Source organism: Macrotis lagotis, chromosome X, assembly GCF_037893015.1.
Source record: "Macrotis lagotis isolate mMagLag1 chromosome X, bilby.v1.9.chrom.fasta, whole genome shotgun sequence".
Classification (NCBI taxonomy): Eukaryota; Metazoa; Chordata; class Mammalia; order Peramelemorphia; family Peramelidae; genus Macrotis; species Macrotis lagotis.
In genome coordinates, this window is record NC_133666.1 from 305,266,999 (window position 1) to 305,291,855 (window position 24,857).

The following is a 24,857-nucleotide window of genomic DNA, read 5'->3' on the forward strand; positions in this document are numbered from 1 at the left end:
GTGCCAATGTTTTGAAATGCCTGGCAAATACAACATAATGTATTTTGTTTGTTCTTTTTATCCATTTTGAAATATCATAACTTGCTTGAGTAAACATATTAATCACAACTCTGGTCTTTGGGTCTCTAGTTCTGTGTCAGCCTGGTAGCAACCCAATTCTTTCTCATCAGAGGACACTTAGAACTTTCACTCACTGACCACCTCCAGTCACAGGCAATTAAAACAATTGTTTAAATATTGTGATATCCCCAATGCCTATAAATAAATTATTTCTAGAAATTAACTGGGGCAAACAGACTGCAATGTTTTTCTTAAGCATTTTTTCTAACGTGATAAAACTCTAATCTATTCTGTTTCTTTTTCAAGGACAACTGCAGCCTTGTGGTCTGCCCCCATACTTGTTTCAAGAAGAAAGATCTTTGTGGTTCTCATTTCATCCAGCACTCGTCAGAATAAGCACTGAGGCAGATGATACCATACAGGTGGTTTCTGAGGACTACCTATAAGGTAAGCATGGGGAAGCTTGATAGCTAGGATGAACTATAAGCTTTACTTGATTTAAAAGGTTACTTTAATATTAGTAGTTTAAAATAATTGATTGTTTTCTATAGATTTCATTATCTGAGGTGATAAACATATAAGCTTGTTTTGAGATGATTAACCTTGCAACTAAAAATGACATTGAAGTATTTCCCCCCCTTAAATTCAGGTGCTAACATCCATTTTAAGAGTTTAAATAAATGCTACAGGAATAATAGAATTGAAGAAGAGAAAAGGAGAGCTGCCAGAGTGTTAGCTAAAGGGCTCAGAATTCAGAATACCTCTCTGTTCAAAGAACTGGAGAGTAGTCATGGACCTTGGAGGTCAGGAAGTCCAAGCCAGATGAGGAAGAGTAAGGCTGAGAAATGTTAAGGAGCAAATCCAAGATAAATCAGTGGTAGAACTACAGCCTGCTCTCTTGGCTCCTAGTCAAGTGTTCTCTTATCTTTACCATCATTGCCTAAACAAACAATTAGTCAATAATAAAGATCAAGGAATCTTGACTAATCCAAAGGGAACTTGGAACTGTTCTCTTGCAGTATAGATTAGGTTAACTAATTTATGGAATTATAACATCTTAACATTGGAAGAGATCAATCCTCTCACTTTGTAGAGGGAAAAAGCTGAGAGCCAGAAAATTCACTTAAGTCCTGTAAGTAACAGTTTCAGTTTGAGATCCTCCTGACTTAGAGCACAGAAAGGCAAGCCTTATTCATATGGGTTTCATGAATTTAGAATTTGTAATATTTTGGTAGTAAATGGAATAAATTCATAATTTTTTAAATAACAGTTATAGTAGCAAAAAATGTTTAAGACAATAAACTGAATACAAGATGCCCCAGTTTCTTTAGACAAATTCATTTCTCAATAATTGTATGTTAATTAAAATGAGTTATTATTTTTTCACTAAGTCATCCAGTGTCCTAGTTCTGGTTACTGAATATTTCTAAAAATAACAAGCCTAAATTTTTAAGGAATATACAATTTTGTTGTTATACAGTTGTAATTTACTCTTCATGACCTTATTTGGGTTTTTTTTTTGATAAAGACACTATAAGGATTTACCATTTCTTCCTCCAGCTCATTTTGCACATGAGGAAACTGAGGCAGACAGGGTTAAGTGACAAAGCTAGTAAGTGTCTGGGGTCAGATTTGAACTCAGCAAGATAAATCTTCCTGACTAGAGATTGGACACTTTATCCATTTCACCACCTAACTGCCCCAGGACTATGTATAGAAATTGAGACTTGTAAGGGTCCTTTAAAGTAATCTCTTTAAAATACTAGGTCTCTAAATGGTCTCTAAATTCTACTCAGTTCAAATGTTCTAGGTTATCAAAATATACTGTATTTAAGATTCTTTACTTATTCAGAATGACCTCTTCCTTAAATTAGAATCGACTAATGAAGTTTTACTAAACTATTTTTAAAAATGGAATTCTCTCATAGTTGTAAAACCACTTTCAAAAAATGGATGTAGAATTGGAAAACAAAACACGATGGGAGAACAGACTCTATGTTGTCCTAAAATCTACCTCAGGTACAATCACTAGCTAAGCTGAGTTTTTTAGAAGACTGTTTTGTTTAATAAGATAATTGTGATATTTGGGATTTCATTTCTTTTTTTTTTTTAATTCTCAAGAGTAGCAGGCAGAAATTACCTAGTTGTGTGGCCTTAGGCAAGCCACTTAACTCCATTTGCCTTGCAAAAACCTAAAAAAAAAAAAAGAGTAGCAGGCAGAAGACTTTGCTTTGGAAGGGAAGTGTCCTACACATACATCTATGATTTCTAGTTATGTTTCTGTCCTTTACTTACAAACTGTTGGCAAAAGACTGTATGTCTGTGGTCAAAGAAAGACCTAAACTTAAAGAAACACTGTACCAGGAAGGATCACTGAATGGAAAATGATTTTTTTTCTTTCCAGGAACAACTGAAAGGTTCTAAGATTCTGTAGGAGAGGAATTGTAGTCTTCATGGAAGGAAGGAATACTGAGAGGCAGTTTGGTTTAGTGGATTTAGTGCTTGGTCAACCTAGCTGGCTTCAGATCCTACCTCGGGCATTTGCTAATCACTTAACTACCTTGAGCTTCAGTTTTCTCAACTATAAAATTGAGTTAAAAAATACACCTTAGTCTCTGCCTCATAGAATTGCTGTCTGCTATTGGCAAATGAGCTGAAGTATAAGAAGGACAGTACTATGTACCTTTCAGTTATTCTTAGCCATACCAGTGAAATCCTAGCTCTGCCTATCTACATACTGTATAAGAATAGTTGATATCCCACAGGAACTGATAATTGTATAATATGTAAACTAAATGCTTCAAATAGTCATTTAAAATGCATTCATTCAGGGGCAGCTAGGTGGTGTAGTAGTTAGAGCACCTGCCTGGAGTTAGGAGGATCTGAGTTCAAATGTGACCTCTGACACTTAATAATTGTCTAGCTGTGTGACCTTGGGCATTTCACTTAACTCCATAGCCTTAAATAAATAAATAAATAATATTAATAAATAATAAATAATATATATCCTCTATGCTTGGAACCCTATGCTAGGCACTGGAGTAGATACAAAGATTAGATAAGATATGGTTCCTTTTCTCAGGCTATTAAGTCACTGGAAGGATTACACAAAGATAGATTTTTTTACACAATATTATATGATAAGCACAAAGGAAAGTAGCAGCACAGATTGCTTTAGGGGAGAGTATGTTCAGGGGAGGATGATCATAACTAAGATATGAATATACAGAATGCTGGGGAGGGGGAGATCAGGGAACGCTTTCTGGAAGAGGTAAAATTTGATTTGGACTTTAAAGATGGGTAGGAATTAGAACCTGAGGAGGAAATAGGGTATTGCAGGCCAAGCAGAATATATAGAGGTTTGAGCAGAACAGTACATTGCAAGAGAGATAGAGAAGAGAATAAATATAGCAGCTTAGAAAATGTTTTTAATCTCAGAGCTACAGTTCAAAAAATTTCATTTTAATCCATGATGATAAAAAAAAGAAAAAGAAACTATGAAATTTTAGGGAGCATTTAAAATAAGATTAGAAAGAACCGTGGAGTTTGAACAAAGACCAAGGACTATTACTTTTAATTTAGAAAAAAAAACTGATATCTTATTGTCTGATCTTGCTATCTCTTATACTTTATATTCCTTAAGGATATGATTTCTCACTCATCACATTCAATTTGGATCAATGTATATCATGGACTGGCAAATTACCTTCTGTGGAGGGTTGGGGGAGGGAAATAAGATTAGGGGAAAAATTGTAAAACTCAAAATAAATAAAATCTTTAAGTAAAAAAAAATAAAAAAGATTAGAAAATAAAAACAAGAAACCAGAATGTCAGTCTTCACTGGCTCATATTAAGGATTTTTGGTGCATTCAGCATTTGGACCTCCCCCACCTCTCTGCCACTCCTATTTCTGCTCCAAGTTATAGAGCTCTGAGGCTGTAAAGAAGTGGTTATGGGAGAAGCATCAAAGGTACTGTGGTCCCACCACAGCAAGCACTACAACCGGCACACCCTCAGTCATTACCTAATCCAGTTAGGGCAGTACAAAAAGAAAAGGAAAAATCAATTATCTCCAGGCACAAATAGAGTTGTAGCTATTCAGGGCCTTGAAATAGAATGAAGAATGTGAATTATAGGTGGACAAGGATGGGGAAAGGAGTGAAGGAAGGAAAGAAGGAATGTGAAGGAGTTGTGAGGTTCAAGTGGAAAGCAAGGGACATTTTGCAAGGACTTTTTATTTTTTATTTTTAGCTGACATGAATCTGAGCAGGAAAGCTAAGGTTACCAGAGAGAGAAAAATGCATTCTCTGAAGGTCTGTGAAGGAAAAACAGCAGATTTTTCCTTATGTTTTGAAGGGTAAATGAAGGGAAAATTGGGCCCAAACTTGGGTATTGGCCGAAAAATAACAACAATAACCCAAAGGAGGGGTCCACAATAATTCCTTTGGAACAAGTTCCCTAGCTAGTCATACACAAACACCTCTCTAGAGAGACTATTCTGGTAGTATTTCAGGCAGTCTCTGTCCAGTGATTTGTCACTTAAGTTTTAGATCAACATAGAAGAAATATTTGCAAATGTAATGGTTTATTCTTTTTGCCAATAATAGTAATTGTGTAAGAAAATGAGGTACATCTCTAAACATTTCCTTCTCCCAATGGGTTGCATGTTTTTGGTGATCAGGAATATAAATCAAGGATGAAAAATAAAATTAAGGAGAAAATGGTGGTAACTAATTCTAAGGACAAAATGTCATCATGGAATGTATATGATACTGTAAGGTGATCAAAGAAGGCTTCTCCCTTCCCAAGCAGAGATGTATTTGGCCTCAGACTCAAAGCAGAACAGGAAGAAAGAAGTAGTTTAAAGGACTGGGAACCACTTAGTGAAAACCTTAGATTCCCTTGGGTCTTAAACCTTCATTTTGGTTCTTCTTGGGCTGCTGTTGTATTTGCATCTTATATGAGGCTATTAACTATCTCCCTTTCACCTCAGAGAAATCTTGAATAAATCTGCAGTGTCAAAAATAGTAATGCTGGTAGCAGGGATCAGAAAGAACTTCCTAGTGCTGAACCAGGAGCTGACTTTGGATTTCTCTGGGGCCATAAGGAACAAAAGGAGACAGAAGGCTACCCAATTTCATTTCCCCATAGATTAAATGGGGGTGGGGTGAGAGGAGGGAAGAAACTTGTTTCTTCACATCAATCCAATTCCTCACACGTTTATGAAGTTTTAGGCACTGAGGAGACAAAGAGGTCTATGATACAGATCTTGTGGTCAAAGGGTTTTCCTGCCTAATTAAGAGGTAGGAGAAAATAAAGAGGACAAGAAGAGATGCCCAAATAACAAGTATAGAGAGATTGAGAAAAGCACAGAAGAGAGAAGAGGGTAAATACTGTGAGAAATGGAAGGAGGGAGGGAGAGATCACGAGGAGAGGTCAGGGAGGGGGGGTTTCCTGGAAGAGACAGCAGTTGAATAGGCCCAGGATCAGAATCTCAGTGTGCAAAAGGATTTCAGTGAACATCCACCATCCATTTGCCCCCATACTAAACAGAGTTGCTTCTACCATATCACCAATTAGTTGTTATTCAAACTTCATTGGAAGACTCCCCCCACCCCAGGCAATCACTCCCACTTGGAAGTAGTTCTAATTATTAGGAAATTTTTCATTATATTGGTCTAAAACTTCTATATGTGGGTCTTAGTTTTTCCTTTGGGAGCAAGTAGGGAAAGTCCAGTCATCTTTCAGTGTGACAGTCTTTCAAACTGTTGAAAATAGCCATCCCTCTAAGTCTTCTCCAGGTCCAACCATCCCTATTTCTTCACCTGATATGGCTCTTCAGCATCCTCATTGCCTCCCTCTGTCCACCCTCCACTTTATCAATGCTCTTCTTAAAGGACATTTGGACAGTTAGGTAGAGAGGTAGATAAGAGCACTGGGTCTAGAGTGAGAGATACTTGAGTTCAAAACCACTCTGATACTTCCTAGCTTATGTGACCCTGGACAAGCCATTTATCCTCTTCTTCCTCAGTTTCCCCAACTATAAAATAGATCTAATAATAATACCCATTTCACAGGGATGTTGTGAGGATCAAGTGAAATACTATTTGTAAAGTATATTGTAGGTGCTTAATAAATGATTATTACCTCCATTCCCTTTCCTAAACTATAGAACCCAAACAGTATTACAGATGTGAATTAACCAGGGCAGAATATAACTGGATTATCACTTCTTCGTTCTGGACCTTCTTTTGATATAATCTTTTTTGACTGTTGCTCTCCAGAGTTACTTGTTATTGAACTTGCATTACAGCTCCCAGACAATGCTCCTATGAACCTGGCCATGTTTCTACCAAATAATACCTGTGAATTTATTTTTTGAACACAAATTTAATAAATATGAAGTTTATTTTTTTGAACTTAGGATAGGGTTTATATTATATTTGTTATTATAGATCCATGTCAGTGATTCCTTTAAGAGGTTAAGGTGAAATCCTTTTAAAATACAAAAGGTGACAATTATTATTTTTATTGTTGTTTGGTCATTTTCAGTCATGTCTGATTCTGTGACCCATTTGAGTTTTTATTTTTCTTTGCAAAGATACTGAAGTATTTTGCAATTTCTTCTCCAACTCATTTTATGGATGATGAAATGGAGGAAAGCAGAGTTAAGTAATTTACCCATGATCAAATTAGTTTACGAATCTAGATTTGAACACAGATCTTTCTGAGTCCAGACTTGACATTTTATCCACTATGCTACTAGCTGGTCCTTGGTTATTATTTTAGTAATTGTTGTTTTGGAATCCAATGAGTTTTACATTTCAGTTCAGAGGTAATATTTTGCAAAATGTTCCTATTAGAATGTTCCTCTTCCATGTCTCCTGTCCCTGGAGAACATCTTTTATTCTCTTAAAATACTAGGACTCATTCCATTTCTAATTCCTTGCATGGATTATTTCAATCTTTCTATTTAAGCTCTCATTTTCCACCTTTTGCAACCCTATTCCTACTGTCAGTGGATGACAAAATATTTAGATTCCTCTGATTTTATCTCTCATTTTCCCACCAATCTCATTTCATTTTCCCTTCTAATCTGACTCCTCTACTAGTGTTCTTTTTTCTACTTTAAGAATTGTTCATCTTTCAGATATTATCTTCAGTCTTAGATTCCTTCCCCTTTGTATTTTAAGCATTCTCAAATCTCTTTATATCATAATGGGGAGAAAGGGGGCAGGGAGAGAGAGAGAGAGAGAGAGAGAGAGAGAGAGAGAGAGAGAGAGATTTTTGTTTGATTTTCCTTCTTCTAATAATGCTTCTATTTTAGATCCCACAGTAGAATTTAAGCTCCTTGAGGAGAGTTTCCATCTTGCTATCTCCAGTACCTAACACCAGAGTCTGCTAAATAAAAATGATACTTTCAAATAGTAGGCACTTGTGTTATTAAATCTTTTGCTGGCAGACTTATCAAGTAAGTAGTTGACTATTATGAGTACCTAGACCTTCCTTAAAGTTTTTTTTTTTTTTTTTAGGTTTTTGCAAGGCAAACAGGGTTAAGTGGTTTGCCCAAGGCCACACAGCTAGGTAATTATTAAGTGTCTGAGACCGGATTTGAACCCAGGTACTCCTAACTCCAGAGCCAGTCCTCTATCCACTACACCCCTTAGCTGCCCCTCCTTAAAGTTTTAAAAGTTAGTTTCTTTCATCACTGTAGTACTAAAAGAGTACTCTTCGAAGTTCCTTCTACTTAATTCCCAAAGCTTTTTTTCCTCTTTTGACATTCTGTTAACAGCATTTTCAGTGCCCCCCCCCATCTCTTTGCCCTGTCTCATTGCTTGGTAACCATTTCTTCTTCTTCTTCTTCTTCTTCTTTCTTCTTTTTTTTGTGACAGTATACTGCACCAGTTCTTCTCTGATCTCTCTTTTGTTGTATGTGATTCTTCTTCCTCTTATCTCTTATCTGTGGATGACACCCAAAGCTCAGTTTAATTTTCTGCCTTTTTCTTTCTTTATTCATTAAAAGTTATCATTTTCACTTTTGACTTCAATGAGACTTATGCTGCTAACTCACAAATCTACATCTCTAACACCATCCTGGAACAAACTTGGGGGAAAGTGAAGGTTTTCCAGTATCCCTGATGAGGTTTTAGAAGGATGCTGCTGCCATCTGGCGTTCTCATCAGGAAACAGTTATTCTGTATAGGGTATTTTGTTGGCTTGGAAAATGTTGGGGAAACAAAAAAAGGGAATGGGGCAAAGAAGGAGCATCTTAGCACTATTTGGAGGGTTCAATTACCTGAGACTTCTAGAATACTCCTGGGCACAACTGGACTTCTGATTTCTTGGCCAGCCTGGAGGGTAATACTCATTCAGCTACCAAAGTTCTCTTTTCAAAGTACTTTTTTTCTGGGTTTTAAATGTAGAGATGGGGAAATTATATGGAATCATCACATTTAGCTACCAAAGTGGAGCTCATTGGGTAATCTCAAGAATTACTATGAGTCAGCTCTCCATGGGGATTCCTGCAGGAACTCATCACATCATCACCAGACAGTCCAGGATCTGGGAACTGAAGGTAAGAACTAGGAGCTAATTTGTTGAATCCAGGTTTAACATAGTTCAAAGGCTGTGAGGGAACAGAATACTTCCCTTCAGGTACACTGCCTTTCCAAATCTGTTAGGATTATTATAAAACATTGGACTCTGTATCCTGAATTAGGACATGGTCCATCTAGTAGTGTTTTCTTTGATGCAGTTAAAGAGAATTTGAGCTATGAATCTTATGTCCCTTGCCCTTTTCCTTATTAGTTGCATAAATACTGATTATTTTTGGAATCAACACGTAGAGCTGGAATATCAAGATGTTATGGGGTATGGAACTCTCTGTCTGTATCTGTGAATCCCTGTAACCACTGATAGTCATTCAGATATGCATTTGGGCACTAGACTGCTTGCAGTATTAGGCAGAGTTAGCCTGGGAAGATTTTGAAGAAGCGAGAGAAAAATGTTAGTTGGCAAGAGGAGGAGGCAATACATTATGGCAACCAGGAGGAATAGTGAGTCCTAAGACAAGTGAGTCCTGCATGGGGGAAGTCCTGTTCTAGCAGGAGCTGAGAGGTAAAAAGAATGAAGAGCAGGCAGATAGTATTAGTGGAGAATGCTATTTGATGGACAGTTCATTATTCCATTGAAGTGCCTTAAGAGATAAAGTCCCTGGACAGAACTCTCAGCAGAAGACTTGACTTTATTTGAATATGAAATTCCACATATTAGAATTATTTGTTATAATATTGAAATACCGTTAAGTAGCACAGTGGACAGAGTACCAGGCTTGAAATCAGGAAGGCCTAAGTTCAAATCCTGCCTAAGAATTATTTCTGTAACCGAGGAAAGGACTTCACCTCTCCTTGCCTCAGTTTCCTCAAACAAAAAACTATAATATTAATATCTATTTCATGGAGTTGTATAGATCAAATGGGATTTGTATGCATATATATATATATATTATACACACACACATATATATATATTGCTTAGCAATATATGTGCCTGGCACATAGGAACACTTATTAAAATGTTTGTTTCCTTTCCCCTTTGTTGCTTAGCCCTCTCATTCCCCAATCAGTGCCCCCTCTAGCAAAACTCATTATTATACAAATAGAAATAATTCCACATTTGGAATCAGAAGAGCTGAGTTTGAGTACTGACTCTGCTACTCATGTCTGCTACTTACTACTTGTATGACCATGGTCTAGACTCTTCACTTCCTTAGCTTCAAATTCCTTATCTGTAAAATAAGGGAGGTAGATTATGTAGACTTTAAAAGCCTTTCCTGCTCAAAAGCTGGGTAGACCTGACTCTTTAGGGGCTCAGGTAGCAGTTACTTCCATTGTTCTGGACTTATCTTTCTTCTAGAGCTTCCTGCACCAAGTATTGAAGTCAATGCTGAGACTCTGTTGGCAGTTAGACAGTCTCAGACCCAGAATCACATCGTCCAAGGATGCTGCCAATGATGGGGTCAACCATGGGAGAGAGGTGAGGACTTCATATTTCTCTTCACTTAATTGAATCTTTCCCTCTGTTCAGCTCCTCTCTCTCTCATTCATGCTACACTTCTCTAGTGTTCTTGCTTGTTATCAGCCCTCAAGAAAAATACTGTCTGTCTGAATTTTCAGCTTCTGAAACCCAGGAAATCAGTCACTTGCTTGTGGCCAGATCTGCTAGCCTCTGATAGAACTCTACTGGTAACCTGTCTTTATTTTCTTTCCCAGTTGACAACAGTGACAGGCAAAATTTTCCTGCATCTCCTTGACATAGATCAGAGAAAACTGAGCTTTGATATCATGGGCAATGCCATCTTCTTGTTCGAATATCAACAGTTGGAGGAAATTGTTGCTGTCCTTTTAAGCAAGCCCATGTTATTTGCCAGGTACCTTGTCAGGGCTGACTCAGCTTTCATCCCTATCAATGAGAGGTCAGGGGAGTGTGGGTTGGCAGTTCTGAAAGAGCTCAAATAGAGACACACATGAAATGTCTCACCCCGGTGAGAAGGAAAACAAACTATTGTGAGGACTTCTCATATAGTGATGAGAGGTGCACTGCTTCTCTTCTGGTCCCTATTAGCAGCTAACCTTTAGGTTAAAGGAGGAAATTAGATTGTAAGCACCTTGATGGTAGGGCTCTTCTTTTACTGTCAGAGCTTAGCATGGGACCTGCCTGGCTCCTAGGAATCACTTAAATGATTATTGATTTTTGGAAATCTTGGGTTGGTTAAGTGAACTGTGATAGATATCAAGTAACAGTCTTGCTTATCAGTGACATTTTTCCAGGCTGATAACAAGTGTGACTTTGTATTTTTTATTTTAGTTTCCCTTTTGAGATGCCCATGAGCAAGACAGACCAGGCTGCAAGAAAGAGAATGCCAGGTTTTGAGGAGAAAAACAGTTGGGCTCTCCTGGGACCTCCTCAGCTACATTATGCTGGAGCACTTCTTTTGGCTAAGTATGGGGCAGTGGTGATGGAGGAGAACCAAATCTCTATTCAGCTCTGTGTGTATTATATAAATATTCTTTCTCTCCATCTGGACTCTTAAGTTTCTTGGAATACACATTTTTTTTCCTTTGTACTTCTTATCCCCAGCACCTAGCACAGTGTCAATAAATCAGGATTTTGGAGTGTACTTTCTGGGATTCATATAGTGATTATTCTTTTCTAGATCTGTGGATCAACCAAGAAGAGAAATTCCAAGTGAACACCCACCTGAACCCAGCTCTGTAATGAAGAAGCAAAAGATATCTCGAAAGTCACTCTTTTCCAAGGTTCAAGTCAGAGAAATGAAGGATAGGCATAGGAGAGCAATTTTATTTACTCCTTGGTGTTTCTTCCTCACACTTAGTGCTTCCCCCTTGTGAAAGGAAGCATAGTTTTTTTATGTCTGGGGGTAAACTGAGCTACTGCTTATATTGCCAATAGCTTTACTGGAGGGTGTAAAACAGAGAATTGATTGCAATAACACCTTACACATATAACTCACTTTTTCCCCATGGTGAATACTGCTAAGTTGGATCTACTTGGTAGTATCTGTCTGGGTTTTGGACATGGGACTTTAAGAAGAATCAGTCAGGTTCTGAAATATTAGCCTTATAAATTCAAACTTTTCTTACCAGCTGTCAATACAATTTTATACTTTTCAAAGTTTGTAGAGATATTATCTTATCATATTCCTTCAGCTTAACAATTTTTTCTTATGGAATGGCACCATAAACCTTCAGGAATGTTGGTCTAATTTCTTAGTTTTTGATGGTTTCACAATTTTAGAGAATAGGGTTTATTGGCTTTGGTTTCCTTTTATGTTAGGAAGGCAATATACTTTTTTTTAAAAAAATTTTTTGCAAGGCAGTGGGGTTAAATGATTTGTCCAAGGTCACACAGCTAAGCAAGAATTAAGTATCTAAGGTTGGATTTTTAAAAAAAAAATTATTGTTATTATTGTTATTATTTTTTGGTAAGGCAATGGGGTTAAGTGACTTGCCTAAGGTTGCATAGCTAGGTAATTATTAAGTGTCTGAGGCCTAAGGTTACATAGCTAGGTAATTTTTAAGTGTCTGAGGCTGGATTTGAACTCAGATCATCTTGACTCCAGGATTGGTGCTCTATCTATCCAATGTGCCATCTAGCTGCCCCTTTCCCCCTAATTACTTATTAGTAAATGCTTGAAGGTCCAAAGTTATATTCACTTTCATTCAGCAAGCATTTATGAAACAAGTACAATGTGTACCTAAGTATCTGGGGGGGGGATTGGAGAAGGGAGGGAATTAGCATTTACATAATATTATGTATCAGCACTCTATTAATTGCTTTAAAAATACTATTTAATTTGATTCTCATAGCAGCCCTGCAAGATTGGTGCTGTTATCTTCCTATTTTATAATTGAAGATATGGAGGAAACAACTAAGCATTAATCACACAACTAGGAACTCTCTGAGATTGGATTTGAACTCGGCTACAGGTCGAGCACTCTATCTATTACATTCCCTAGCTGCCTTTTCTAGAACACTTTAATAGGTCTAGAGATACAGAGAAAAAAAATAGAAATCTATTCCTTTTGATTTAAGGCACTATCACTTTTATCCTTGTTCCATTTAAATGTAAAAAATAAAAATCCCTTGTGTGAGAAGATCATACATATTATCAACTATTTATACTTTAGTAGTTCTGATAAGGAATATATGTGTATGTATGTATGCATATGTGTATGTGTGTGTGTGAGTGTTGGGAGGGAGAGAGAGAGAGAGAGAGAGAGAGAGAGTGAGAGACAAAACGGAACTCTTGAGGAGTGGGAAAGATGCTGGGAGAAAAATTTGAAGTAGGTGGGGAAAAGACAAACTTTGAAATGTTGTGTCCCTACAGCCTTGGGGAGAGGTTCAAAAGAAGTTTACCTATAAAGTAAAGGGGATGAACTATATAATGTCTAAGGCTCTTTCCAGCTCCAAATCTGTGCCTCTGGTCTCCTAAGGAGCATTGCCCAGGGTAAACTAGGGAGTCCTCATTAAGTGGACATAAGCAGCCGGGGGCTAGCATGTACACTTTAAATATGGTAGTGGGGGCGTTTGTGGGTCTGAATGAGGGTTACTTTGGGGGCAGCTAGGTGGCGCAGTGGATAGAGTACCAGTCCTGGAGTCAGGAGTACCTGAGTTCAAATCTGACCTCAGACACTTAATAATTACCTAGCTGTGTGTGGCCTTGGGCCACTTAACCCCATTGCCTTGCAAAAACCTTGAAAAAAAAAGAGAGAGAGAGAGGGTTACTTTGAACTTAAGGAGGCTGAAAGGGGTGGAGAAATGATGTTGAAGACAAGTCTACTTCACCATTTTACCCAGACTTGACTCTGAAGGGTTAAAGTAAGTTCTATTCTCATGCTCCAATCTCTGCTTCACCATCTAGGTAGATTTTCTCTTGGATTCTCTGGATTAAGAGTATCAACTCTTTTCTCCCTTCTTGGACACTTTTCTAACCAAATCAACAAAGATATCCTTGAATCCACAGGAGCTCTCATTCAACAAGTGTTGATTAAATTTGGTGAATTGAATACTAGAATTAAAAGAGAAAAATCAAACTAATCAAGGCCAATTTTACATATAGGGAAAAGGAAAAAGTGATTGTCTTCCCCTAGATTGCACAATAAAATGGCAAAGTCAGAAACCAGGACTTGACTCTTTTACATCTCACTGCCTTTCATCATTTATATTTCTTATTTCATATTCTGTCAGTACAAGTGATGAATGATTGAATCAACCTCAGCCAAGACCTAATGAGTATGTTGGTTGTAGATATTGTGGAAGCTCAGGATCCGTAATCAGGAGCCCCAGAAGAATGTGTTTTACCTTTTGGCAGAAAGGGCTCGGGATTCCAACATCAAAAGACGTCACATGGCAATTAAAGGTCTAGGAAATATGGCTTGTGAAGCACCTGATAAGGTAAGAATTAGGAGTTTTTCAGCTATTTCTTCTACTTACTCATCCTGAGAGGGAGAATTTGCAAGTGCCAGGAATTAGGAAATTTCAAAATAATATTTCCTGAGGAGCAAGGATACTGGCAGTATTTGCTGCCACACCCTTCTTGTGTATTCTTCTGTGTATATTAGACATCATCTGTACTCATTTTGCCCAAGTTGAAATGATATATTAAAACAGGGGCAGGGAACCTCAACTGCAGGCAGGACTCACAAATCAATAAATCTAGGAGGTTTTTATGAGTGATTTAATTAAATGTTTCACCAACTATGACTTGTGAATGATGTAATAAATATCCAAATGACCCTTGGCAGAAAAAAGGTTCCCTACACCTATATTAGAGAAATATTCTCTTTACTCCTATATGTCCCCGTCTATGCAACAGAAATGGGCCTTGGGGAAGAGGAAGACATGAGGGGGACTGCTCTACATATATTTTTCACTAGGGGATTCCAAAAGAGTCTGGAGAGAGGAGAGGAGCAAGTGAATCTAATTTGGGAACAGCTATCCCAGCATTCAGAGATGAGCATTTAGTTGGGGATATTTCAGGCGAAGTAAGATGGTACTGTGTAGTGTCATAGATATAGAACTAGGTATAGAACCTGGGAAACTTGGGTTGAAGATTCATCTCTCACCTATCCTGGCTGTGTGACTCTGCACAAGTCTCTCCACCCCTCAGTGTTTTGGGCAACTCTGTAAGACTAGACTTTACAGCGAGGGTGCTGACCTACAGTACAGGGAGTTTTCTCATTAGGGAATTCCCTATATCTATGGTTCTTACACTTTTTGTTCCTAGGACCCCTTAGTGAATGAACTGTCCCAGAGAATGGAGACACTCCCCTCCCAACACCTCAGTGGTCTGTTTTGGAGATGTCATTGTGGGTAGATAGAAGCAGGGCTAATGGCAGATGGCAGGGGTGGATAGCTGGAGTGGTCTGGGACTGACAAAATATAGTGGGCCTTTATGTGACAAGGGATTTTGAAGGTACAGTAAGGGTAAAGTGCTAAAACTGATTTTTAGGGTTACTCAGTCTTCAGAAGTTCAGAGAAGGTAGGAAACAGAGAAGGTAGGAAAACCAACCAAAAGATTTATAGGGTACAGAACAAGGGGATCTTTTAAGAAGTTTTTTCCTACATGTAGTTGATAATCTAGCAGAAAACCATAGATTATCAAAGTGCTGCACATCATGCTAAGCAAGGAGAGATATTTGCAGGTCTTAGTTTTTTTTTTCCCCTTTGGGGCATATGTGGAGGAATGCTTCTTCTTGGAGAAAAAAGTGGGGAGGGGAAAAACAAGCATTTATTAAATGCCAAGCACTTTGCTAAACCCTTAAAAATATTTCAGATTTAGAACAGATTTTAGAGATGGGTCCTATTTATATAGCAGGGAGAATGAGGCCCTACAGAGTAGAGGGTGGCCACATGAAAATTTCCTGTTATTTATAATCATGATCCTTTGGACAGGCTATGGGAAAACTAGGGGAAGCCAGGAATAAAAAGGGGAGTTGGCAGAACTTCCAAATAAGTAACATAGAGAATGAATATTAAGATATTTAAAGAGAAGGAGGGTGGGTGAATAGAGCTGATTTGTATTCTTAGTTGAAACAGAATTCTCAGGTATGCCATAGTCAACTTGGGATAGGCTCAACTGAAACTACGTAAGTAATCTGGAGTGAGTCCTTCCCATGGGTGTTCTGTGTGCTCTAGAAAGATGATGGTGGCAGAGGGACAGTTATAATGTGCCTGTCCTCTTCCTCTGCCCTCTACATGGGACTATACCATGATTGTGTTTGGCACCTTCCTCAGTGGTTGTAGGGTGTGGAAGTGTGAATGTGAGAATAAGAGAAGTAGAAGTGGGAAGAAGGGGAATTAACTTATTAGAAGGACGAATCTGCGATACCACAGCAATTCAGATATATCTGAGGCTGAATTAATCAGATAATTAATGGAGCTGAAATTCTTCCCTCTAATAGTCTGTTGGAGAGACCAAGGTGTGATATAGCTACGGTTTAGCACTCCTGATTTTATATGAAATCTTCCACGCCCTGCTGTCTGCTATTTGCTCTCCCAAGGCCTGTACTCCCCAGGCTGGACTCTGGACCCTCTCTCCTCTCTATGGACCTTAAAACTTCACAACCCTAAGTCCTTTCACAGATAAAGGGAAATCTTGGGACTTGTCCTGAGACAACTGGCTCTTTGTAAAGCACCTGCTAAGGTACTATCCCTGGAGCTAATGAGGATGATTTAATCCTTCTAGCATTCCTTATGTGAACAAGGAACCCCAGTAGAAGATGAACAGTCTGCTGCAGTGCTATTCTCCATAGGCACTAGAAAAGTGGGTAGCCCATCTCTTGTTAAATTGGAAACAGTAGTTCCTGTACTATTAATTTTCTTAAATATCTTTCTTGCTTAAAGGTGAAAAAGTATAAGAAGATTTTGCTAGACTCGCTGGTCCATGGACTGTATGACCCTGTGAGTTCTGAGATTATATATGAGAGTGTGAAGGCACTGACCATTATCCTGGACAAGATCAAAGGGAAAGGTTTAGGCTCCTTCTTCATCGATATTACCCTTCAGACCAGGACTTTATTAGATGATGTAAGTGGTTCAAGAGATGCAAACTTTTAGTGGTGAGGGGGCCAGAGTAAAGGTTCTGGTTTTTGGGTGTTTTGGTCTGAGTATAAGGAATGACTCACTAACTAGTACAACAAACATTGACTGAATGCTTGTGGTTGTGGTAGTTGCTCTGAGGACTCAAAGATGAATAGGACATGTTTCCTGTTGTCAGGAAATTTTCAGTCTAATAAGGGGAAAAAGACAAATGCACAAATGACTATGATCCAAGGTAGATCATGATAAAAACCATGAGAAAGACACAACTGCAATGTGGGAATTCAGATGGAAGAAAGATCACTTTTGACTGAGGAAGTCAGGGAAGGCTCCACTAAAGAGTGATTGATCAATTAATCAAGTATTGAGTGAGGTAGTTGGTGACTTAGTAGATAAAAGTGCTGGTCCTGGAGTTAGGAAGACACGGGTTCCAATTCAGCCTCAGACACTCACTAGCTGTATGACCCTGGGCAAGTCACTTCTGTTTTTCTTAATCCACTGGAGAAGGAAATGGCAAACTATGCTAGTATCTTTGCCAAGAAAACCGTATGGACAGTGTGGTGTGCTATGGTCCACAGAGTCAGATGTGAATGACTGAACAACAAATCTATTAAGTGCTTGTTATGTGCTAGACACTGTCCAAGCTAAGGACACAAGTTCAAAGATTTATATGATATTTGAACTTGGCCTTGAAGGATGGGTCAAATCTTCACAGACTTTTGCTATGACCGAGGGCATCCTTAGTAAAGGTGTATGAAGAGCACAAGGTTATGCCTGGAGAAGAGTGGACAGTCTAGTCTTGGCAGAGTCATGGAAAAGGCAAACAGAATGATGGAATATAAAACTGGTTCTGTGGTCTTCTACTAGTGACACTTAAACTCCTTTGACCTTAGTTTCCTCATTTATAGATAAGGGGTTTAGATTAGATGGTCTCTGAGGGCCCTTTATACTATCATAACCATTGAATTTATGATCTTGGATTGAATTAATTCAGTGGCATTGGGAATCACTGAAGATTTTTTAATCTTTATAGTTTTTATTCCAATTATGTGTAAAAATGGTTTTCAACATTTTTGTTTCTTTTTTTGCAAGTCAATGGGGTTAAGTGACTTGCCCAAGGTCACATAGCTAGGTAATTATTGTCTGAGGCCAGTTTTGAACTAAAATCCTCTAGTTTGGCTCTTTCCACTGCAGCACCTAGCTGCCCCTCAACATTCATTTTCATTAAATTTGGGGTTTCAAATTTGTCTCGCTCTCATCCATTGGGTGAATAGCATTGTCATTCCATTTAGGAAATGTAAAGCAGAAGTGTAAAGGATGGACTGAAATAGGAGAGATCCCAGACAGGAATAGAAGGGTGGCAGCTCCAATGGAGAGGATAAATTTCACTGAGAGTCTACAGGGAAGGCTCAACAGAGTTTGGCACATGTTGAAATTTTAGGGGGCTGTGAGAAAGAGAAGGAAGTGTATGAATAATTCTGAAGTTTCTGGTTAAGTTGTTAGTAGAAACAGATATAAGAAAGAGCAGGTTTTGGGGTGCATGTGCCTGCTAATGTTAAATTCTACTTTGGATACAATGAATTTGAGGCACTTAATGGATCTATTTGGAAATAAATTTGGAAATAAACAACTGATTCTGAGAAAATAGAACTGGAAATACACACTTGAGTTTATGATTTTAACAACAATAACAATGGTATTAATTTATACTTATTTGTGGCTTTGAGGTTTAGAGAGCACATTTAAATACAAGACCTAATTGGAGTCAAAACAACCCTGTGATGTTAGGGATAGGAATTGTTATCCTCCCTCTAAAATGAGGAAAATGCCCTGAACCTGAATTCATGTTCTCTCTGACCCAGCTGTTTTGGGACAAGTCACCTCATTTCCCCAAACTTCAGTTTCCTCTAAATTTTATTTCCTTATATTTTATCTATTTTACAAGATTTCTGTAAGGAAAAAAAAATTTGTAAACTAGAAAACACATATAAAAGTGAACTATTTGAATTATTTCAAGGTGCAATTGACAGCTCCAGTGTATTTTCTTTTTTTATCTCTGGGAGGCAGGGAAGAACAAAAAACTTCTTAGTTCTTTAAATCTGTTGTCCTCTGAGGCTGACAAATTAAACTCCAAATTAACAAGACTGGATTGGAAATGAGAGGGAACTGAGTTGTATCATAATAATCCCCATTTTAAAGATGGAAAAGCAGATCTGGTTTAGTGACGGGTAATAGTAACTTCTTTTCTTTTGAAATTGAGCATTTTTTTCCAGGATGGATCTGACCATTTATTTTGTATTTATAACTAATATTAGTAGGTTATAACAAGGTCACTTGTTTTGATTTATTCATTCATTTTTATCTGTGTTTAATCTTGCCTGAATTAATTCATTAATATGTATATATATATATTGGGGGTGGGGCTGGGTTTCACTGGCTATACAGGAAAATGACAGCCTGAGGTATTCAGCATTTGTCTTGTTTGGGCAACTGACTGCCTTTGCTGGATGGAAATGGAAGAAATTTTTCACCAGCCAGGTGAAAAGAACAAGGGACTCCCTCCTGGTCCACTTAAGGGATGGAAATCCCCACGTTGCTACGGTAAGACTCTAATAAATAACCCCCCCTCCCCCAAATGAAACCTCTGCTTTTTTCCACAAAGAACATTATGGTGCTATCCTCACTTGTGCTGAAGTTACTTGCCCTCCTGCTGGCTCAGTTATGAGGACTTCATTTCCATAGCAGCAAAATCCCTCTGGTTGCTTGGCCTCTAATCTCCCTCTCTCTTGTAGTTCTTGTGAATGTCCATTTTCTCTTGACCCATGCCAGTCCAAGACTAACACCAGATAATCCCAGACAAGCCAGTGTTAATGAAGTTTATTTAATCAGTGAATTGCCATCTCTGGAATGAAGAGAATTGTACACTTCCCCAAACCTGAGTCACTGTTATTATTACACATGTCTAATCTTTCACTTCCCCCATTTCCCTGATGCACAGTTGTAAAAATCATGGGAAAAAAAAGAGTTCCCATATGAGGTTTAAATTATTTGTATTAGTATGTAATGTGTAGTATACCTCTGAAAGATGCACAGATTTCATTATATTAGTCATTAGAATGCTATTTTAGGACAACTTCTGAACAGTGAATATTGAATATTAAAGTGTATATTTAAAATGATAGAAGCTCATCAATGACTAAGAATCTCTTTAACCTCCATTTCAACCAAGGTCAGCAAAATGTATCAAAATTTCAACTGGGAGAGTGGAGTGTACACTGCCCTTGAACCTGGGTTCAATCTCTCTCTCTCTCTCTCTCTCTCTCTCTCTCTCTCTCTCTCTCTCTCTCTCTCTCTGATCATGCCACCTGCAGGGGGTGAATATATCTACCACGGGCAAAAAAGTGTTTTGTGTATCAATAGACTACTAAATTAGGTATAGGATTCATTTTTTAAAAAATCTATATGATAGAGAGTGGGTAGAGAGCCAGCATCAGAGTCAGGAATCTTGGGTTCTGTTCTTGCCTATGGCATTTACTGGCTACATGACCCTGGACAAATTATGCAGCATCTGGGTGCTCTAGGTCACTCAGTAAGACTGCGACTTGTAGAAAAGATACTGAACTGCATTGATAGAGGAAGTTTTCTTATGTGGAAGTTTCCCCTACCAGTGAAATCACAGGGCCAGGTCCTATTCCTAGCTCCTATTGAACCCTGAGACAAAAGACTCATTCTCTATTTGTTCCACTCCACTTCAGTCTTGTAAAAAGCACCAAACAAAACCCACACCCTTACCTCACCAGCAGTAAGGAAAGAATAGTAATATTTTTGCTGAGGCATCACTCATAAACTCACAGTTGAAACCATTGTTTAGGCACAGTCATTTGACAAACACAGATACTCCCAAGGTTCAGCCCTCCACAGAACCCTCCCATGTGGGCCCATCTGGGCTCCCTAGACTTGTAGTTTCTTACCTTCTAATGAAAGACTTTCTAATCCTCTGACTCTCTGACCATGAAAAGACCACTTTCTTTGTCCTAGGCCTGTAGAGCAACTTTTCATGCTTGTTCCCCTTTCCTGAGATCGAAGGAGACCCTGGAATATTCCATCCAAGCTCAGGAAGACCAAAGGAGACCCAAACTATATCGGCAGCTGGTGAGCAGTTTTCTCTTATTTTAATCAATCAACAGTGATTCATTTAACACTTATTATATTCCAGATACTACCATGTTAAGAGTAGGCAACATAAAAGAAAGGTGAATACTTGGTCCCTGTCCTCAAGATGAATATTTTCAAAAGGGGGAACTCCTCCTTCTATATCCACAAAGAATCTAGCCAATCTACTGGAAAATCATACATCAAATGTTGTCTACTCTGTGCCTACTATGAGCTCCATGCTGAGAATACAAAGCTGAAAACTGATTCTTTTCACTTTCACACCCCATATTGCTCCCTTTTTGCCCTTTCCTACCCAATTTTGTTTTGTAGAATTACTCTATTATATCCCAACCTTTCTTTCAAACTACCTTAGTAATGATGACAGTTTTAAGAATATTGATAAGATTTTCATAAGTAAATAACTTGACCTTAATAAATGCCTTATAATTATCCTTGAATGTTTTCATTATATTCCTCCTGGATTTTTTATATGGAATTTTCTAAGCTTTGGTCTTTTTGTTTTAAATACCTGAAAGTTTTTTGGCTTGTCAAATATTCATTTTTTAAATAAATGTTTATTTATTTAAAGCTATGGGGTTAAGTGACTTGTCCAAGGTCACATAGCTAGGCAATTATTAAGTGACTGAGGCTGGATTTGAATTCAGGTCCTCCTGACTCCAGAACTGATGTTCTATCTGCTGTACCATCTAGCTGCCCCATTCATTTCTTTTTCATTTAAGATTATAGTCAACTTTTCTGGATAAGTTATTCTTGAACACAACCCCAGCTCTTTTGCTCCTTGAAATATAATGTTTCAAACTCTGATTTTTTTTTTTAATGTAGAAACTGCTAGGTCTTGTGAAATTCTGAGTATTCAAATTGCTTTTTTTGTTGTTGTTTACCATATTTTCTCCTTAACTTGGGAATTTTGAAACCTATAAGAACTTTATTGTACAGTGGGGAAAAGTGATGGAATTTTATTGCCTCTCAGTGCCAGTAGAACCATCATACCTCCTTTTTTATTGATATTTTATTTTATTTTTCCAATAACATGTTATGAAAGTTTTACAATATTCATCTGCTTGCATATTTATAATTTACATTTGCCATCACCCTCCCTTCTCATCCTCCTCCCCTCATTGTTGAATAATCTAATAAAAGTGTGCATATTTATTTGTGTTGAACATGTTTGCATATTAGTCATTTTGTGTATTAGGAATTAGGACTAAGGGTAAAGAAAGAAAACCATGGGATGGGAAGGAAAAACACATAAGAAGTTTTTTTTTTAGATTTTTTTTTTCAAGGCAATGGGGTTAAGTGGCTTGCCTAAGGCCACACGGCTAGGTAATTATTAAATATCTGAGGCTGGATTTGAACCCAGGTACTCCTGACTCCAAAGCCAGTGCTCTATCCACTGCGCCACCTAGCTGCCCCAAGAAGTTTTTATAAAGTAAACACAGTATCCATTCAGGTTCTGTGGGGTTTTTTTGTTTGTTTTATTTTGTTTTGTCTTCTCCTGGATGTGAATGTATTGTCCATAACAGATCTCCCAGTGTTGTCCTAGATTTCTGAACTGCTGAGAAGAGCTGCATTCATCATAGTTGGCCAATTCACAATGTTGTTAATGTGTACAATGTTCTCTTGGTTCTGTTCCCTTCACTCAGCATCAGTTTGTGTAATTCTTTCCATAATTCTCCAAAGTTTGAGCATTCATGGTTTCTTATAGAACAATAGTACTCCATAACATTCATATCCCATTACTTGTTCATCCATTCCCCAATTGATAGACATCCCCTCAATTTCCAATTCTTTGCTACCACAAAAAGAGCTGCCATAATTTTTTTTTTTTTATGTTTTTGCAAGGCAAATGGGGTTAAGTGGTTTGCCCAAGGCCACACAGCTAGGTAATTATTAAATGTCTGAGACCAGATTTGAACCCAGGTACTCCTGACTCCAGGGCCGGTGCTTTGTCCACTGCGTCACCTAACCGCCCCTGCCATAAATATTTTTGAACATGTGGAATTTTCCTCATTTTATATGATTTCTTTTGGATATAGACCTAGTATTGTTGTATGTAGTATTCTCTATATATTTTAGAAATGAGACCTTTATCCAACCTACTAGCTGTGAAAATTGTTGCTCAGCTTTCTGTTTTCCTTCTAATCTTGGTCACATTAATTTTATTAGTGCAAAACTTTTCCAATTTAATATAGTTAAAATCATCCATTTTACATTTTGTAATGTACTGTATTTCTTGTTTGGTCATAAATTTCTCCCCTTTCTATAGTTCTGACAGAATATTTCTTGATCTATTTATTGGCCTATGATATTGCCTTTTATGTCTAAATCCTGTACCCATTTTGACCTTATTTTGATAAAAAGTGTGAGATGTGGGTCTATGCCTAGTTTTTGCTCTTCTATTTTCCAGTTTTCCCTGCAGTTTTTGTCAAATAGTAAGTTATTAGTGATGGAAATTTTAAGGGAGGATGTGGGGGAGGTAAAGCTAAGCCAGGGAAAGAGCAAGAAGAAAACTTCAGGACAATGCAGTCATCTACAAATTGTCTCAGTATATTGGGATGGAAATTTCCAGCAAATTTCCAGCATCAGGACTGGAAATTTCATGCAAATTATACCTTATTTCAAATGGAAGGAGAGTCCCAAGTTATTTAATTTAATTTTTTTTTACTATGGATTAATATGACTTCCAAATAGGAATTTTTTTTAAAAACTTTTTTTCCCCCTGCAGTACTAGCTTGTATCATTATACATTTTGGAAGAGCTGGTAATGATTTCAAATTGTTGAGCAACATATTCTTATGTAAATCTCATTTCTGTCTCCTCAGGACAATTCTCAAGAGATCTGTGTGTATCTAATAACTGTGCCCCAGGTTAGGTTTTTAATGAAAATTTGATGCATTTCCACCTCTGGGAGCCCAAGGCAGCTTTGCTTTCCAGTTGCTGGTCTGAGTGCTCACTGGCATTTCAACATTTGACAGATGTACAGAATTTCTTATGGCTAATAGTTTTTACAGAGAGAGAATGAGTTTTATTCATATCCTTTTCACTCATGTCTCTATCACTTCTTCCTTTCAGAGCTATTACCATCCAGAGCTTCTACAGTTCTTCTATGCAAACAAAATTCTATAAGAAGAGAGGAGAGAATCGTCCTGATCAGATGTTTTGGATTCCCATCATTTTATTCATCTGAATTCATATTCCATTTACTGCTATACAGAGAGTTATATACCCAATGCTTATTGTGATAGCAATTGTAGTAATCATTCTCAAGAATCACAGTATGTAAGAATTGTATAATCAATCCAAACTTGGTATCCTTTTCCCCTTCCCCATCAAGACTTTGAAATAAAACTTTAGAATGCTGGAGTTGAAAGAGACTTTAGTAATTATTTAGACTAACTCATCTGGTTTATATAATAAATCATTTTGTCCTTATGCATTTTTATTGCAAATGTTATTTTAAGGGTTGTGTATAAATAAAGATTTTAAAATTTAACCACTTAAACATTCTAACCTTACTTCCTTATGCTATTTTGATACATTTCCATTTTCATCATTTACTTTTATTCTTTCTAAATTAAGGCTTTCTTCACCTCATAGAAATATAATGCTTACCATAGTTTATTCCTTTCAGGTTCTCTAGGCCCAAGTGTTTAAAAATAAACTTTGAGGGGCGGCTAGGTGGTGTAGTGGATAAAGCACTGGCCTTGGAGTCAGGAGTACCTGGGTTCAAATCTGGTCTCAGACACTTAGTAATTACCTAGCTGTGTGACCTTGGGCAAGCCACTTAACCCCATTGGCCTTGCAAAAACCTAAAAAAACCCCAAACTTTGGCTGTGAAATAAAGCATAACTCTATGCATTATACATAGAGCAATTAAAATGATTAATTAAAACTACAATTTATAGATGGATTAGTGACTATTTTATTCAGTTTAAAGGGTTTTAAAATCATTTGCTATGTGTAAGTCAAAGCAAATGCAAAGATAAAAATGAAATATC

At 37.6% G+C, this 24,857-nt stretch overlaps 1 protein-coding gene across 2 annotated transcripts; it reads left to right on the forward strand.

Moving 5' to 3' along the window:
* On the forward strand, window positions 1–24,338 carry MRO (maestro). Of its 2 annotated transcripts, XM_074202078.1 has the most exons (12): window positions 21–39; window positions 367–507; window positions 8,484–8,635; window positions 9,976–10,095; window positions 10,332–10,489; window positions 10,927–11,061; window positions 11,276–11,378; window positions 13,891–14,037; window positions 16,489–16,671; window positions 19,129–19,284; window positions 20,722–20,835; window positions 23,932–24,337. In XM_074202078.1, the coding sequence occupies exons 3-12, from the start codon at window positions 8,486–8,488 to the stop codon at window positions 23,983–23,985; spliced, it is 1,320 nt and encodes a 439-aa protein (XP_074058179.1). In that variant the 5' UTR covers window positions 21–39; window positions 367–507; window positions 8,484–8,485; the 3' UTR covers window positions 23,986–24,337. The 2 variants fall into 2 exon arrangements, with proteins under 2 accessions (XP_074058180.1, XP_074058179.1); XM_074202079.1 differs by lacking the exon at window positions 8,484–8,635 and having other exon boundaries at window positions 1–39; window positions 23,932–24,338.
* The last annotated feature ends 519 nt before the right edge of the window (window positions 24,339–24,857 follow it).

What these genes read in the sequence shown, in the direction of transcription:
- MRO (XM_074202078.1), top strand. Translation starts at nt 8,486, where the DNA reads ATGGGGAAATTATATGGAATCATCACATTTAGCTACCAAAGTGGAGCT. An exon ending in CCAGGATCTGGGAACTGAAG is followed by an intron (nt 8,636 to 9,975) that starts GTAAGAACTAGG and finishes TCTTTCTTCTAG; the next exon opens with AGCTTCCTGCACCAAGTATT. An exon ending in AAGCCCATGTTATTTGCCAG is followed by an intron (nt 10,490 to 10,926) that starts GTACCTTGTCAG and finishes TTTTTATTTTAG; the next exon opens with TTTCCCTTTTGAGATGCCCA.